This window comes from Megalobrama amblycephala, linkage group LG17 (assembly GCF_018812025.1).
Source record: "Megalobrama amblycephala isolate DHTTF-2021 linkage group LG17, ASM1881202v1, whole genome shotgun sequence".
NCBI lineage: Eukaryota > Metazoa > Chordata > Actinopteri > Cypriniformes > Xenocyprididae > Megalobrama > Megalobrama amblycephala.
In genome coordinates, this window is record NC_063060.1 from 8567037 (window position 1) to 8584719 (window position 17683).

General features: G+C 38.5%; 3 protein-coding genes across 4 annotated transcripts in view; all 3 read left to right on the plus strand.

Annotated features, from left to right (window-relative positions):
* The first annotated feature begins 2909 nt into the window (after nt 1–2909).
* LOC125251339 (probable G-protein coupled receptor 148) lies at nt 2910–4360 on the plus strand. The gene has a single exon (XM_048164334.1). The coding sequence runs from the start codon at nt 3119–3121 to the stop codon at nt 4196–4198; it is 1080 nt and encodes a 359-aa protein (XP_048020291.1). The 5' UTR covers nt 2910–3118; the 3' UTR covers nt 4199–4360.
* Nucleotides 4361–6389: 2029 nt separating this feature from the next.
* On the plus strand, nt 6390–8040 carry LOC125250152 (probable G-protein coupled receptor 148). The gene has a single exon (XM_048162567.1). The coding sequence runs from the start codon at nt 6649–6651 to the stop codon at nt 7759–7761; it is 1113 nt and encodes a 370-aa protein (XP_048018524.1). The 5' UTR covers nt 6390–6648; the 3' UTR covers nt 7762–8040.
* A 1195-nt stretch (nt 8041–9235) lies between these two features.
* klhl24a (kelch-like family member 24a) overlaps nt 9236–17683 on the plus strand; it is a 42690-nt gene continuing 34242 nt past the window's right edge. Inside the window, exons 1-3 of one of the 2 annotated variants that reach the window (XM_048162566.1) lie at nt 9236–9475; nt 13857–14706; nt 17265–17380. In XM_048162566.1, the coding sequence (XP_048018523.1) occupies nt 13906–14706; nt 17265–17380 (917 nt within the window). In that variant the 5' untranslated portion in view covers nt 9236–9475; nt 13857–13905. Of the gene's footprint in view, nt 9476–13825; nt 14707–17264; nt 17381–17683 lie in introns of both variants that reach the window. The other variant, XM_048162565.1, reaches the window with a different exon arrangement.

Consider the following 17683-nt stretch of genomic DNA (forward strand, 5'->3'; position numbering starts at 1 on the left):
CAGCTTTGACATCACAAGAATAAATTACATTTTAAATTAAAGCTGCAAGCAGTGATGAAAGGGCCCTCGCACCCAGGCTCACCGCCACCCGTTGGCCTCAGGAAAACAGCGAACAGTGGGCGACATGCATGTAAGCGAGGAAATACAGGAGAATTATGGCAAAATCATGTAAAAGTGCCACACTTCCTGCTGCCAACAGGTGGCGCTATAGCTAACTGAATATTGTCATACAGATGTCTTTAGGCCAGGACTTTTATCACTCATGTGAAGTTTGGGGCAGATCAGACATAGTATGCCTCAGTTACAACAGCTTCCTCTTTCATGGCGAAACATCAGACTTTGTCAGGCCGCCACGGACACGCCCTTCAACGAAAACTCAAGGTCTTTGATATTTGTCATCGGTAAGGTCTTAAGATTAGACTGACAACATATGATGTTGATCTGGTTAAATATCTATGAGGAGTTAATCACAGTTTAAAATATTACATTTCCTGTTGCCCCCAGGTGGCGCTATGACTGTAACTGAATATTGTCATGAAGATGTCTTCAGGTCAGGACTCTACTAAAACATGTGAAGTTTGGGGCAGATCTGACATTGTATGCCCGAGTTACAACAACTTCCTGTTTCATGGCGAAACATCGAACTTTGTCAGGCTGCAACGGCCACACCCTTCAGCGAAAACTCTAGATCTTTGCAATTTAACGTCATAAAGGCCTTTAGATTAGACTGACCAAATATGATGTTGATCTGATTAAAGCTCTAGGAGGAGTTCATTAAAGTACAACGTCTGGAAATGGCAAAAACTGCACAAATTTTGCAAAGAAAATTCAAAATATCTCACTTCCTGATGGGTTTACAAACTTTTCACCCACGGGCTTTTTTGTAGGTACTGGGCTGTTACATCTGTCTACCGAATTTCACACCTGTAAGTGAAATGTAGCACGAAGGGCGCTTAATTGAAATTTTGTAGGTGGCGCTATCGTGCCATTTTGCCACACCTAATTCTGAAGCCCATATCAGATGTAAATTTTCACCACTTCTGACGCGTGTGCAAAGTTTCATGAGTTTTTGAGAACGTTTAGGCCCTCAAAAATGCGATTTATTGTGGAGAAGAAGAAGAATTGGCTGAGCAATTACAATAGGGTCCTCACACCATCGGTGCTCGGGCCCTAATTAAAGCTGTAAGCAGCGATGAAAGTGCCCTCGCACCCATTTAGGGAAACAGCACAGTGGGCAATATGCATTTAGTATATATAGGAGAAAAACGTCAGTCATTTGTATTTGCCACACTTCCTGCTACCAGCTGGTGGCCATATGACTATAACTAAATTTTGGCATGTAGATGTCTTCAGGCCAGGGCACTTGTCAAACATGTGAAGTTTGAGGCAGATTGGACATTGTATGCTCAAGTTCCTGTTTCATGATGTAAATAGCATGCTTTAACACACAGCTAAGTGTTGCTAGCATGTTTTAGAATGTTTGTAGCATGTTTAGCACTCAATTGCATATTTTAGTATGTTGCTAGTAGTGCATCACAGTGTTAAACACATCACTTCCTGTTGCCAGTGGGTGGCGCTATTACTATAGCTGAATATTATCATGTAGATGTGTTCAGGGCAGGACTCTTCTCAAACATGTGAAGTTTGGGGCAGATCGGACATTGTATGCCTGAGTTATGATTCCTCTTTCATGGTGAAACATCAGACTTTGTCAGGACGCCACGGACACGCCCTTCAACGAAAACTCGAGATCTTTGATATTTATAATTGCTATGGTCTTAAGATTAGACTGACCATATATGATGTTGATCTGATTAAATCTCTACGAGGAGTTAATCACAGTGTTAAACATTTCATTTCCTGTTGCTCAGAGGTGGTGCTATGACTGTAACTAAATATATTGCCATGAAGATGTCTTCAGGCCAGGTCTCTAATAAAACATGTGAAGTTTGGGGCAGATCGGACATTGTTTGTCTGAGTTACAACTTTCTGTTTCGTGTTGAAACATCGAACTTTGTCAGGTCGCCACAGACACGGCCTTCAGCGAAAACTCTAGATCTTCGCAATTTAACGTCGCAAAGGCCTTTAGATTAGACTGACCAAATATGATGTTGATCTGATTAAAGCTCTAGGAGGAGTTCATTAAAGTACAATGTCTGGAAATGGCAAAAACTGCACAAATTTTGCAGAGAAAACTCAAAATATCTCACTTCCTGTTGGGTTTTCAGATTTTGCACCCAGGAACATTTTTATTGGTATTGCTTGGGCTGTTACATCTGTCTACCAAATTTCATACTTGTACGTGAAACGTAGCACAAAGGGCGCTTAATTGAACTTTTGTAGGTGGCGCTATCGAGCCATTTTGCCACACCTAATTCTGAAACCCATATCAGACATACTACGTCTGACGCGTGTGCACAGTTTCATGAGTTTTCGAGCATGTTTAGGCCCTCAAAAATGCGATTCATTTCGGAGAAGAATAATTGACTGAGCAATTAAATAAGGTCTTCACACCATTGGTGCTCGGGCCCTAAATATTTTCAAATAGAACAGTTATTTTAAATTGTAATAATATTTCACAATATTACTGTTTTTTTATTTTGTTTTTGTTTTTTTAATCAAATAAATAAAGCTTTGATGAGCATAAGAGAAAAATCTAACTGATCCCAAAATTATGAACGGCAGTGTATCATCTTTTATGTTCCACAGAAGAAAGAAGTCCTACAGGTTTGGAACAACATGAGGATGAGTAAAAGTTGATGAATTTTTTAGTCCACCAGAAATTGATGATGTTCCTGTGTTGACTCATTTACTATTGAAAAAGGAAATTTAGCCAGGACCTATTGAAGAGATAGTTACTTTTAAAAAAAAAATTGCTAGTTGGTTGGATTTGATTGATTGTACTAATATTAGAAGGAGGGACATTCGTATTCTATAGAGCATTTGATTGGACAAAAAAAAAGGGTGCATCATGAATATTTCTGCTGCTTTTCCTTCTGGTTTGAAAATAAAACTGAATTTGATTTTGTTTGAAAAAATGTTTGTTTCGTTTTTTTGAAGCCTTCTCCTCATTTTACAGATCATAAGATGTGTAGGTGATGTACATATTTCTGTACTCATGGTTTTTCTGTTTTCTGTAGGTAGAGAAGCTGTATATGTGCTCCACCGTTCCAGTCTCAGCATACCGAGGAGCAATAGTTCTTCACCCCAAAGTTTTCTCTCAATAGTGTGGCATTGGACTCTAAATATGACCGAGTCTTTCATTAACATCTCTGTGGATTGGTACAACATAATGGAAAGCAAACACATGGATCTGTTCCTCATCCCCACGGTTCTGCTAACCTCTGTCACAATGCTGGTCAACCCCGTTCTGTCCCTCTGCATACTGTGCTTTCCTTCGCTACGTCAAGAGACCCGCTACCTGCTCCTCGCGAACACGCTCTTCGCCGACATGCTTTTCCTGACCGTAAACCTTGCGATGGTCTCCTGCAACTCTGTGGGACTGAAAATGCCCTACACGCTGTGTAAGTTTATGATGGTGAGCATGGTGATGACGTACAGCTGCTCTGTGCTCACCGTCACACTGATGGTCGTCGACACGTATGTGGCTGTACGTTGGCCTTTACGTTACAAAGATATTCTCCCGCCATCTCGGGCCAAGAAGATAATCATGAGCCTTTGGGTGATGGCCGCAGTGTGTCCAGTCTCTTTGCTAGTGATGTTTGAGGTGGTGATGGGCAGGAACCAGCAGAGCTGTCCGTTGTGTTTGGTGTTAATTGCACTGCACTCATTGGAACAGAAAATGAAGGTTGGCGTTCATTTGTACTTCATCATTGCCGTCAGCCTCTGCACTGCTCTCATCGTGTACTGTTACATACATCTCTACATCATCACCAAGACTTCTGGGATATGGCGTAGTCGGTATTCCCGGGCGCGTATGACGCTTTTGGCACACACTCTGTTGCTCATGATGTATTTTGTACCTGCGCTGGTCTTTGCTGTCGAGCTGGCTCTTTTAAAGCGAGAAACCAAGGATGATTTGGGAGTGTGGATTGAGTTGGTGAATATGTGCGTACTGATGTTGTTGCCACGCTGTTGCACTCCTTACCTGTACATATTGCGCTATCGCGAGATTTACGAGACTGTCCAGCAGGTGTTGTGGAAGAAGAGACACCAGAGTCAGAGGAGTGCAGCCTAGAAGAGAGGACTTGAAGCTAGAGGAGAGCCATGCTCCAAAATAATTGTAACTGGTCCCTCTGTTTTTGGAGGATTCATTTGCAGAAGAGTGAATTTAAAGGAACACTCCACTTTTTTTGAAAATAGGCTCATTTTCCAACTCCCCTAAAGTTAAACAGTTGAGTTTCACCGTTTTTGAATCCATTCAGCCGATCTCCGGGTCTGGCGGTACCACTTTTAGCATAGCTTAGCATAGTTCATTGAATCTGATTAGACCGTTAGCATCTCGCTCAAAAATGACCAAAGAGGTTTGATATTTTTCCTATTTAAAACTTGACTCTTCTGTAGTTACATCGTGTTCTATGACCGACGGAAAATGAAAAGTATTATCACTGCGCCTGCTGCACCCAGGGTAGGGCAGCAAAGTTCCTTGATTATTACGCCGGAATGAGGTATAGTTCCTAGCCATATCGGCCTAGAAAATCGGCTGAATGGATTAGAAAATAGTTAAAACTCAACTGTTTAACTCTAGGGGAGTTGGAAAATGAGCCCAATTTTAAAAAAAGTGGAGTGTTCCTTTTAAAGGGATAGTTCACCCAAAAATGAAAATTATCCCATGATTTACTCACATGATTAACCCACATTCTAAAGACATAAAAAATGCATCCATCCGTAAAAAAAAAAAGTAATCCATATGGCTCCAGGGGGTTAATAAAGGCCTTTTGAAGCAAAGGGATGTGTTTTTGTAAGAAAAATATCCATATAAAAAACTTTCAAATATATTCAAATATATTTGAAAGTGAAATTCAAATATACAAGCTTCCGGCAGACGATCGTACGCATATTGCGCACGTCAATTTGGACGGAAGAGCAACCTTTGACCTGAACACAATGACAAACATGGAGACGAAGAGGAGAGAGCAAAACAAAACACTGGTCACAAATTAGAAGTCTAAAATGAGAATTTTTAAAGAGAAATTTCCGAGGATTTTGATATACGAGAAGAGGAGCTTGAGTTTGTTGCCCACCCGTATTTGTTTAAACCACAAGAGACGTCTAAGATTACAATACTCCTACATCCTGCGTCACACATCGCGTCAGAGGATTACTCATTTGGCGCAAGTCAACTTGCGCATTCTGCGTGCGATCGTCTACCGGAAGTTCGTTATTCGAATTTATAAAGTTTTATATATGGATATTTTTCTTACAAAAACACATCCCTTTGCTTCAAAAGGCCTTTAGTAACCCCCTGGAGCCGTATGGATTACTATTTTTATGGATGGATGCATTTCTTTCTGTCTTCAGAATGTGGGTTACCATTCACAACCATTATAAACCTTGGAGGACTAAGGATATTTTTAAATATATCTCTTATTGTGTTCGTCTGAAAGAATATCGTCATATAAATTTAGGATGGCTTGAGGGTGAGTAAATCATGGGATAATTTTCATTTTTGGGTGAACTATCCCTTTAATTCACTCATAAGCAAGAAGGAGATCTCAAAAGAAACATTTTAATATTTAGTACTTATAATCTATTAAAGCATTTTAACTGTTAACATGAAAGTATATTACATATATTTAAATCTTTTTTTATATTTTCATTTTTAAACTAACGATTGAATGGTATGTGCAATATTATGTGTATGTGTAATATTTCTAAATTATTTGAAACAAATCTATTTTGTACAAAGAAAATAAAGCCTGTTTTAAAAAGTAACATATATTCAGTATGACATTACATTAAATTTTCCCAAATTCTCATTGTCATCATGTGGGAAAAAAATCTCATTGTCATTATGAAGATCGTCCTGTATATCCACACAGAATAATCTTCATAACAACAATAAGATTTTTTTTTTTTTTGCATTTCTTCTCATATATTTAAAACATGGTAATAATAAAACAGGCTTAAATTTCTTCATGCAAAATATAATTCTTTTTTAAAGAACATTTCTTGACAATTTTCTGTGAGATTCCCCCAGCTATATACTGTATGCTGTTATTCATGACCACAATATTGATTCATACTCTTGTTTTTGAGTGCTGTTTTGTTCTCCTGGTAAGATAAATAAATGTACATTTCAGAATTTTTATATGATTGTGTCTTTCTCCAATTTCTCCAAGTGTTCAATGTTTAACCTGTGTGGCACTTAGTCCTCTAAGTTAAACAATCAATCAGTCCAAAAATAACACTGTAAATGTTACGCAATAGTTCTGATTCTCGGAAGACATATCAATATTTATGCCTTGGTGCAAAACCCCAGAGTGTCATTCTGATCCTTTTAGCTGTGAAGTGATATTTACCTGTTTCTCTATCTCCACGGAAACCATCTAGAAGCGTGTCTGTGACAAATCCACATCTGTCCCCTAAATCACTTACCACAGCCTGCGGGAAGAGGAAAGCAGAGACACATTTACCTGTCCTTCGCTCTTTTTGCCCTGGATTGGACGCACAAACACGCGCCAAGAGATGAAAACTCTGATGGAGGGAAAGTCTGAGCTTTTCTACCTAGCTGCAGAAGACCTTTTTTTATCTCTGCTTTGTTCATTTGGCAATTGGTACAACAAGTCTGGTCGAGCTGAGATTCACAGACGTTCCTCTAATTTTTCGAACTCCTCTGAAAGCCAAGCGGAGATGTTTGCGCACGAGTGGCATGGATTCATCCCTCCCTGCCACATGAAAGTGCTTCAGATGTGCCCCATTTTGGCCTTCCTGGCCATTTTGCTGACCACTCCGGTTCTTCTAGTACGTATCATGTCCCGCGTCGATCTGCGGCAGCAGACGCGATACCTCCTCCTGGCCAATCTTCTCTTCAGCGACCTACTCTTTGTTTGCATGAACATCCTGAGTGCCTGCATCAATTTAGCTGGTGTGTTGATGACAGAGTGGCCGTGCGCCGTGCTGCTCTTCCTATCTGCGGTACTATACAGTTCTGGCGTACTAAGTATTACAGCAATGGTGCTGGATACCTGCTTTGCCGTGTTATCACCTCTTCGCTACCTGGCAGTGTGGCCTGTGTCACGAACCTACGGAGCGGTCGCTGCCATCTGGGCCGTCTCAGTCTTTATCCCTGCGGCAGCTATTGGCATGTTTTTGTGGTACCACAGTACGGGTCCCTGCGCCCTCCACATCTGCTCCCTGCCTTTGCTCATGGTTTTGACTGTAAGCCACTTTCGCCCACTCCATGTCTCCATGCTGCTGACGGTCACCAGTATTCTTCTCATCCTTCTCCTGGTGTTGTCCGGTTACCTCATCCTCTACTTTTGCACGCGTAGCTCGGGCGTGTGGAAGGGCCAGGCCTCGTCCCGAGCTAAAGGAACATTTTTCATCCATTATCTTCACCTGTTCCTGGCTTTCTGTCCCCTGCTGGTTTTGATGATTGAGCTGATGCTTTGCCACAATAGTGAGACTCTGGACCTCAGAGCAAACCTGTGGATGTCCCTGGTGGTGTGTAACATCTTACTCATCCTGCCCAAAGCCTTAGCTCCATACCTGTACGGGCTCCGCTATAGAGAACTGTGCGGTGTGCTGTTCCAGTTCTTTCGGCTGAATAGACCAAGAACTATCACACCTGTACTATAAGGATGCTTATTTGAACCTGTGAAAAAGACTCTTTCAGTTAAAACCTTACATTTACTAGTTCGAATGATGCTCAACTGTGGTTTTGTTCACAGGGGGAAAGTAATAATATGATATATGTCAGAATAATATGTGAGAATAATCAAAAAGTTATAGTAATTAAGGCATTTATTATGGTGTTACGTATTTACTTATGATATTTACACAATGTATTTTGGTACTAAAACTTTTTATTTCTAGCCTATCAATAAAAAAACTTCTAAATCATTTTCCCAGCCTTTATATGCTTTGTTCAGAGTCAGAAGAAGAGTCCTACACATACATCAGATTTTCTTCATGAAGATATAACTATCGATATCATTACTATTAGAAACCCTATCATAAATTACTTTTGTACAAATATTGTAAAAGGCTTTGAAAATCGCTAATTTTATTTCATTTTTATAACAGCTGAGGCTAAATCAAAGTAATTTTATTGCAGTGGCTGTTGTAGTTTTGTAAGGCCGCCTAACCGAGCACCTTATGGTAAAATAGTTATTATACGTCTGGGTTATTTGAAATGTTACTGAAAATAAGTAAATAAAACTTACCAGAGAAGTTTAAATGATAGTGCTCTCTCTTCTATAAGACGAGTTCGTCCGATAAAAAGGAACTTTACAAATGTCACTGTTGCTGCAAAATTAGATTCTTACGTTAATGTTCTAGTGGAAAGTTGACCCAAGAATACCTATTATTCCCTATTATTGTAATATGTATAATATATTATTGTAATATAATGTGTGTCTGTCTGTGGGACTGTGTTATCCAATCTGTCAGAAAATAATGCGCGCGAAACATCAACAAAGAAAATAAAATGACCACAAGATGGCGGCATTGACGCATTTTTAAATAAGGATGATTTCTCCTTGTAGTTTATGCTGGCGAGTTTTTCTCTATAATTTTTTTTTATACTAAATAAAATAGTTTTAATAATATTCCTATAATTATTTGCATATATCGCAATTTACATAATATTTGCATATTTCGAAACATATATCATCACACAAGGTAGATCAAGTTTCTGGTTTCTAGTCATGCGTCACTGTTTTTCCCGTTTCCCAGCCTGTCCAGAGAACTACCTGTTTTGTTTGTTTTTAATCATGTCGGCTCTCTAAAACAGTATCAATATCAACACCATCCTTTTAATGTACAAAAACAAATGTAAAATATTCAAGGATGCATGACTTTTTTTAATCTTTTTTTTTTTTTTTCTTGTTGTAACAAAATAACATTATGGGCTTTGCTACAGTTGAAAAGGCGATTATATTTTGCCGTGACAACAATATGACAAACTGTCTTCGTTTTTGTTTTCAAACAACGGCCAGCCACATGGAAAGTCTCCCGCACGGATTTCTGGGATATGATGTTCTTTTGCTGGTTTGAAGGACCGGTGATAAGTCAACAGAACTACATTTCCCTAAGAACCCCCTGCAGAACAGCTGACAGAAGAGAAGCCCAAAGCTGTGTGTACGTTCTTTGTACCAGAACAACACGCAGAGAGCCAGTATGAGACGGACGTTAACAAAGAAATCTCCACAGTGACAGCACAAGTGCTCACGCTTATGGATCTACTTTTCAGAAACAAACCGGATTTGTTTGATCGTATTTACTTTTAGGGATCTTTACTTTTTGCTGTTGTTTTTGATGTTCTCCAAAAAGTTGGTCTCCTGGGGATAAGGTGAGAAAAATAATACTGAATAACTTTTCTGAACAACTTTAATGATTGAGATCAGCATGTCAGTATAATGCAATATGATGAATGCGTTAATACTTTGTTTTTAAAGATAAAGTATCATATATTCTGCGTCACGGTGGTTATGGCGCATGAACAAACAACGATTAAGTATTATATATAATCTATAGTATTATATATATGACCTGTGTGTATATATATATAATATATATATATATATATATATATATATATATATATATAAAGTAATTTAATAGAATTTGTTAATTAATAGCAAAAATAAGTAGCATATATAGATAGCATATATAGATAGATAGATAGATAGATAGATAGATTCTGAATAAATATACAGCCTGCAAAACAAAAACAAATAGCTTATATGCAAATATATATATATATATGTATATATATATATATATATATATATATATATATATATATATATATATATGTATATATATATATATATATATATATATATACTGAATAAATATACAGCTTGCAGAATGTATGTATGTATGTATATATGTATATATATATATATATATATATATATATATATATATATATATATATATGTGTATATGTGTATATATGTATATATATGTATATGTGTGTGTGTGTGTGTGTGTGTATATATATATATATATATATATATATATATATATATATATATATATATATATATATATATATATATATATAATATGCATATACGTTAATGTTTTTGTTCTGCAGACTGTATATTTATTCAGAATCTGCATGAAAATGTTTAGCCTGCTGGAAAGCCCTGATAGACCATCTTGGACAAGCAACAAAACAGTTATCAGGATGGTTTATTGGAACATAATGTCTGGTCGACTAGGTTGTACCCAGCCTAGACCAGCTAATGGCCACTTTAGACCATCTAGAACCCAACTGCTGTCATCTTAGGCTGGATTTTCCAGCAGGCTAAAAGGTGGTCTCTCCAAACACATAGTGATCCTTTCTCTGTGGTTTAAAGCATTTTATAGAGTAGAAATCACACATAATTGATCTCATTTCTATGAGGCCATCGTTTCAATGAGGCCATCATTTCAGTCCACATGGGGCATGTTCAGCTGTGGGGGAAATATTGAGCAACCGTCCATGTTCCTTTATTTCTACTTCCACAACAAAACAAACCTGAGTGACTTTAAAATAAGATTGCGCAAACTCTCTCTCTCTCTCTCACTTTATCTCTCAGCCACAAAGGATCAGTGTTCCTTTTAAATCAGTGCTATATTGCCTTGAGGAATAGATTCTGTTTTTTTCTTTTTTCTGGTCACATCTTGACGTATTTCAGTGTGCTCTAGTAACCTTCGCAGATATTTATGAGCTCAATGCCTTTGTTATCTGTGATAATTGTGCATTAGTTTGCTTTTCAGCCTTAAACACATTTGTATTTTTTAAATGTTGTCATGACCCTTGTCACAGATATTATAACACTTATAATACACATGTAATTATAATAACACTTAACAGGTTTGAGAACCACTGACCTAGGCCACTCAGGTGGGGAACATAATATCAATGTAATGGCAAAAAACTAATTAAGCTGTTTCCTACTACTGGTGTAAGTACTTTCTATAATCCTTGCTTGATGATGTTAATGTAATAAAGGTTATGGCTATATTAACAAATGACTGATTTAATGATGAAATAATTTTTACTATTGAAATGCTCTTGAGCATGAACTTGAACTTTAGCCTCTGCATCAGGGTCAAAAAGCCACCTTGAATGTGTGAGTCGGGCCACATTCTGTATGAAATGAATAATACAAGAGGTCAATAATATATGGCTGCAGTAGTTTCCTGCACAGTAAGTTATAACAAAGACAATAGAATAACACAAGACGTGTCACTCGTATTGTTTTGAATGGGAGAAAGTGCAACACGCAATATAGTGGAATGCTTCCCGCCTTCTAAATAAGAGCCAACCGCCGATTGGTAAAGTCATCGTGTCAATGCAGAAGCTCCAGTTCTTATAGAAACAGTCAGATGTGCGCTGCTTCCTATAGAGACGTGCATTTTGGACAATGCGCGTTTGCTTGATCCAGTCTGAAAAATACCATTTTTTTTGTCATGATTTGAGCGTTTAGTAACAAAATTTACGAGAGGGTTGTTGTCAGATTTCATTGGTGATTTCAAATATGAAATTTAATCAAAGCTTGACAAACAGCTTTGGTGAATTTGATGTTTGCCCATTCAAAGAGATAGGAGCTGCACTTGAATGCTCAAGAGGCGCTTCAAAGATGGCCGGCAAGTGAAATGACTTGTCTTAAAGGGACTTTGTTATAACAAACACATCTTAACAGGTCTTTGGATTTACCACTATAAGTGGTAGCTCTAATCTCAAGAAGGTGGACCTCAGTTGGACTGAATACCACTTAAAGGGTTAACTCATCCAAAAATGAAATTCTGTCATTAATTAGTCACCCTCATGTTGCTTCAAAACCGTAAGACCTTCATTCATCTTTGGAACACTAATTAAGATATTTTTGATGAAATCTGTGAGCTATCTGGCCTCCGATAGACTGCAACGCAATTACCACTTTTAAGGCCCAGAAATGTAGTAAAGACATCATTAAAATAGTCCATGTGACTCCAGTGATTCAACCTTAATGTTATGAAGCAACGAGAATATTTTTTGTGTGCAAAAAACAAAGAAAAATAATGACTTAATTCAACAATTTCTTCTCTTCCCTGTCAGTCTCCTACACTGTTTACATTGTATAGACAGTGCAGCGCTTCGAGATGTTGTTGTTATGCAGCTGCTAAAGTGTTTTGAGTGGGTGTTAGTGTGGCAGTTGATATTCTTGGCGCTACGTCAGCTGCGTAGGATAATGATGGAAGAGAAGAAACTCTTGAATAAAGTCATTATTTTTGTTAGTTTTTTGTTAGTATTCTTGTCGCTTCATAACATTAAAGGGTTAGTTCACCCAAAAATGAAAATGATGTCATTAATGACTCGCCCTCATGTCGTTCCAAACCCGTAAAACCTCCGTTCATCTTCGGAACACAGTTTAAGATATTTTAGATTTAGTCCGAGAGCTTTCTGTCCCTCCATTGGAAGTGTATATACGGTATACTGTCCATGTCCAGAAAGGTAATAAAAAAAATAACAAAAACTACGACTTTATTCAGTATGGTCTTCTCTTCCGGAATCCTTTCCATTGAATTGATTCCATTGAATTGATTCCATTGAACTGATTCCATTGAATCCTTTCATCTGTCGGTGTTGGTAATGCACTTTTACGTCGCCATGGTTGTTTTTGGCGATTAGGACATCCGCGACATAAATAACAAAAACTACGACTTTATTCAGTATTGTATTCTCTTCCAGGTCTGTTGTCAATTCGCGTTCACGACTCCGCTTCTTCTTCTTCTTTCCTGTTTTACGGCGGTTGGCATCCAGCTTATTGGTGCATTACCGCCCCCTTCTGCTCCGGAGTGTGGTTCACGACTCCGCAGTGACGCTGCTGACGTAAGACGCTGCTGACGTGTTATCTAGTGCGCCAGAGCTTCGATTACAGTCTGAGGGAGACGCACACTGTATTCAAGCTATTCTACGTTGTTTGTATTTTGGTATTGCTATATTTTTTAAAATGGTGCGTAAGTGTGCATGCCGTGGATGTCCTAATCGGCAAAAACAACCAAGGCGACGTAAAAGTGCATTACCAACGCCGACAGATGAAAGGATTCAATGGAATCAGTTCAATGGAATCAATTCAGTGGAAAGGATTCTGGAAGAGAAGACAATGCTGAATAAAGTCGTAGTTTTTGTTATTTTTGGACCAAAATGTATTTTCGATGCTTCAACAAATTCTAACTAACCCACTGATGTCACATGGACTACTTTGATGATGTTTTTATTACCTTTCTGGACATGTACAGTATACCGTACAAACATTTTCAATGGAGGGACAGAAAGCTCTCGGACTAAATCTAAAATATCTTAAACTGTGTTCCAAAGATGAATGGAGGTCTTACGGGTTTGGAACGACATGAGGGTGAGTCATTAATTACATAATTTTCATTTTTGGGTGAACTAACCCTTTAAGGTTGAACCACTGTAATCACATGGACTATTTTAACAATGTCTTTACTACCTTTCTGGGCCTTGAAAGTGATAATTGCGTTGCAGTCTATCGGAGGCCAGATAGCTCACAGATTTAATCGAAAATATCTTCATTTGTGTTCTGAAGATGAACGAAGGTCTTACGGGTTTTGAGTGACATGAGGGTGACTAATTTTCATTTTTGGGTGAACTAAACATTTAAAGTGTTTGTTGATTGTATCTGCTTTTCCTCCACAGGTGTTGATGTTTGCTGATCATTTTCCTGCAGGCATTGATTGTGATTGTTAGTTGGTGAAGGGCTCCTGGCAGATACAGTCATGGTGCTCATTTTGGGTCGCCATCTGAATCATGAGAACTCTGCAGGCGTGCCTGAACCGCCAACGATCAAGCGTAAAGTCTTTGAGATGGAGTCTAAGACCCTGAGCGAGGCGTTCAACTTCTCTTCCGGATCCTCTCACTCTGAGAGCGTCCTCCAGGTCTTCAACGAGTTCCGCGACAGCCGCCTCTTCACGGATGTGATCATCAGTGTCCAGGGGCGCGAGTTCCCCTGTCACCGTGCCGTGCTGTCGGCCTGCAGCAGCTACTTCCGTGCCATGTTCTGCAATGACCACCGGGAGAGCCGCGAGATGCTGGTGGAGATCAACGGCATCCAGGCGGACGCTATGGACACGTTTCTGCAGTACGTTTACACCAGCCATGCCCTCATCACCACACAAAATGTCCAGTTCGTCTTTGAGACCGCCAGCCTCTTTCAGATCGCCACTCTGAGGGATGCTTGTGCAAAATTCCTGGAGGAGCAGCTGGACCCCTGCAACTGCCTCGGCATCCAGCGCTTCGCAGATGCCCACTCTCTCAAACAGCTGGCCAGTCGTTGCCGTTGTTTCGCCTTGCTGAATTTTCCAGAGGTGGCGCAGCATGAGGAGTTTCTAGACCTCCACAAGGACGAGCTGGAGGAATACTTGGCCAGCGATGAACTGTCCATTGGCAGGGAGGAGGTGGTGTTTGAGGCGGTGATGCATTGGGTCTACCACAGCATAGAGTATCGCAGGCCCATGCTGAAAGATCTGCTGCAACATGTCCGACTGCCTCTGCTGCACCCAAACTATTTTGTACAGACGGTGAGTGAGTGGACAGGTGGAGAAGCTCTTTTTTAGTTCAACAAATCCAAAAATGCTCTACTTAGATGTTTATAGAATGCAGCAGTGATGGTGTATTTTTGTAGGCCAACCTGGAAGCTAGCATCACCCTGGTTCTCTCGACAAAAACCCAATAGAATTTTTTTTGTCCCTGACCCCTGTAGACCCATTTAGACACTTTTTAGAAACTGCTTTTTTCAAGACAAGTAAAAGGTTTTAAAGAGGGTATTAGTAATATATTTTAAGTTACAGAATAAAACTAGTGCTGTCAAAATTAGAGCATTAAAGGTGCAATATGTAAGAATTTTACAGTAAAATATAAAAAAAAAAACACTAGGCCAGTGATATATTTTTGTTCACTTGAGTACTTGCAACATCCCAAATGTTTGCAACTATTTGTAAATCGTGAGAAAATTGCAATTTTTTAACCAGCAGCACCAACGTGTGAGGAGTCGCCTGTCAATTGCGTCATACCCACGGTACCCTCGGTTTCCGGTTTTATTTTGTAGAAACCATGGAAACACCAAAGACGCTTTAATATTTACATGTTTTAATAGACAAGGGAACATCTGTTTTGATATATTTATATTTTCTCCATCATACAATACGTTTTAAAATTAATTGCATGCCATTTATCAACACAAGCCATCCATATTCTAAAATCGATCTATCTTACTGCAGTGTGCAACAGTGTCTCACAGCAGCCACCGAACGAACGCACAGAGTAACGTTATAACATCATTTTCAACACTCTCAAATGTATCTAATATGATAAACAGAGCTGCGTTACCTCATACTCATAACCGGAAAAGCGGAAGCAGCACCAGCGTCTGTGTCATAATAAAAGTCCCGCTGCTCGTGAGGCGTGTGTTGCGCAATCTCTCCAGCGTCCTCGTTCAGCTCCCACAACACTCGGTCATGCTCTGCTTCATACTACAATAACATTAATAATTGCATCCATGAACATGATTTCTTCCCAACTCCTATCCCGATTATTTCCACCGGCTGTGATATGAAGACCACATGTCCCAAGATTCCGCACTCAAACTTGGTGTCATCAAGCTATGCCTTTGTTTTGAATAGACCTCTAGCGACCACTAGCGAGCAGAAAATATTACATACTGCAGCTTTAATGCACGCGATGAAATTTTTTTTTGTTTAACGCGTTATTTAATAAATGTTTAACGCAGCATGTGTTTTTTTTCCATCATAATTTGGCTAGCGTTACATTGATCATTATATGATCGTGCTCTTATTCATGCAAATGCTTTTAAACCATTCAAGCACCACAAGACAAATAAGAACGTGCTGTCTGTGAATGTCGTGTCTTTGTGACACACACACGACTCATGTACACAGAAAGACACGCGCTAGTACTGAGTTCTCTTTCAAACAATAACACACAGAATTATGCCAAAATGCTCGTTTTGTCGAATATCCTCATAAGAGCAGTCTTAAATGAGTTAAATAACGTCTTAAGCGAACTTTGTGAGAAAATTAGATTCGTCAGATCCGCGTCATGTTCGGCAGCAGCAGGTCTTAAAGTCACAGAAACCTAATAATCCAGTTGCTGTGATGTCTGTCATTAATGTTAATCAAAGAACAAAGGTAACAGAAAATTGTAGCTTTAATAAGGATTAATCTATATTTAATTTATAATTTATGCAGTGAAGACTGTATTTGATAACTTTATTCAATTTATGTATATTCCTACCTGTAAATATGACATTTATTATAATGGGGGATTATGTGAAAATTGTTTTAAGTTCACTTAAATTAAAAGATTTTTTGAAAGCCTAATAAATGTTGAAATTGATAGCTTTCAGTTATACTGTAATTTTGAATGTCTATAATTAACATCAGACATCAGTAGCAGTATTAGTATCAGTGATACTGGTCTTCATTCATAAAAAGATGCCATTAAACAAATATTTAAAATATACTGTCTTTAAGTTGTTTCTACATTAATTTGGAGAGTAACTGTGAAATTGTTATAAACTCCAATGTTTTTAATCTCTATTAATTACAGAATCTCTATTAATTTTTATTTATTTTTTTAATCGATTGACAGCACTAAATAAAACGTGAAAATATATTGAGCTTGTGTTAATCCAGACCTTATTTCAGACACTTAAACAAAAACCAATTCAAAAAACCCATTGACGATTTGGGTTTTGGCCTACAAAAATATGTCATCCCTGCAGCCCTCTATAGTGACCAAGTTTCATGTTTCTTAATGTATGGAACAATAGTATGGTCCTGAAATTATGACACTAGTTACAGAAAGGACTTGAGATTTGGCTATTTGCAGTGTTTTGCTCCAATTAATGTTCAAACACGCCTGAACCAGCTAATCAAGATCCTGGGGTTCACTTGAAAACTATCGGCAGGTGTGTTGAACTAGTCAAGTCAACCTCTTTCTTTATTGTCATAATACAACAAGATTATTTAAACAAGATAGCTGGACTCAACAGGAAGGCATATATGAGGGAGCAGGTTTGAGGTCAAGCAGTAAGATTGTGATGATTTCTCTGCTGCAGGTGGAAGGTGATAAACTGATCCAGAATGCTCCAGAATGTTACCAGCTGCTGCATGAAGCACGTCGCTACCATGTACTTGGAAATGAGATGATGTCACCACGTACAAGACCCCGCAGGTACAATCTAGTTGTCGATAAGATGATTTGCTCTCAAAAAAACCCCACACATTTTCTGCATTGCTCATGAAATAGTTGTTCTTCCTGTGAAGGACTAAAATTACATGAATTTCACAGAGAAAATGAGACCACTGGACTGTGCTGAACATTTGAGGATGAGACATAGAACATTATTACGATGTCCTTGAATGCTTTACTGGAAAATGTAGTACATCTGAAAAAGTGAATTGAAGAGACATGGTTCTGTTTGAAATCTGAAGTTATTATGACCTTTGGCTCTTTATCAGTATTTTTATCAGTATT

Bases quoted from the DNA above. Each gene is read 5' to 3' on its own strand.
- LOC125251339 (XM_048164334.1), top strand. From the start codon at position 3,119: ATGGTTTTTCTGTTTTCTGTAGGTAGAGAAGCTGTATATGTGCTCCAC.
- LOC125250152 (XM_048162567.1), top strand. From the start codon at position 6,649: ATGAAAACTCTGATGGAGGGAAAGTCTGAGCTTTTCTACCTAGCTGCA.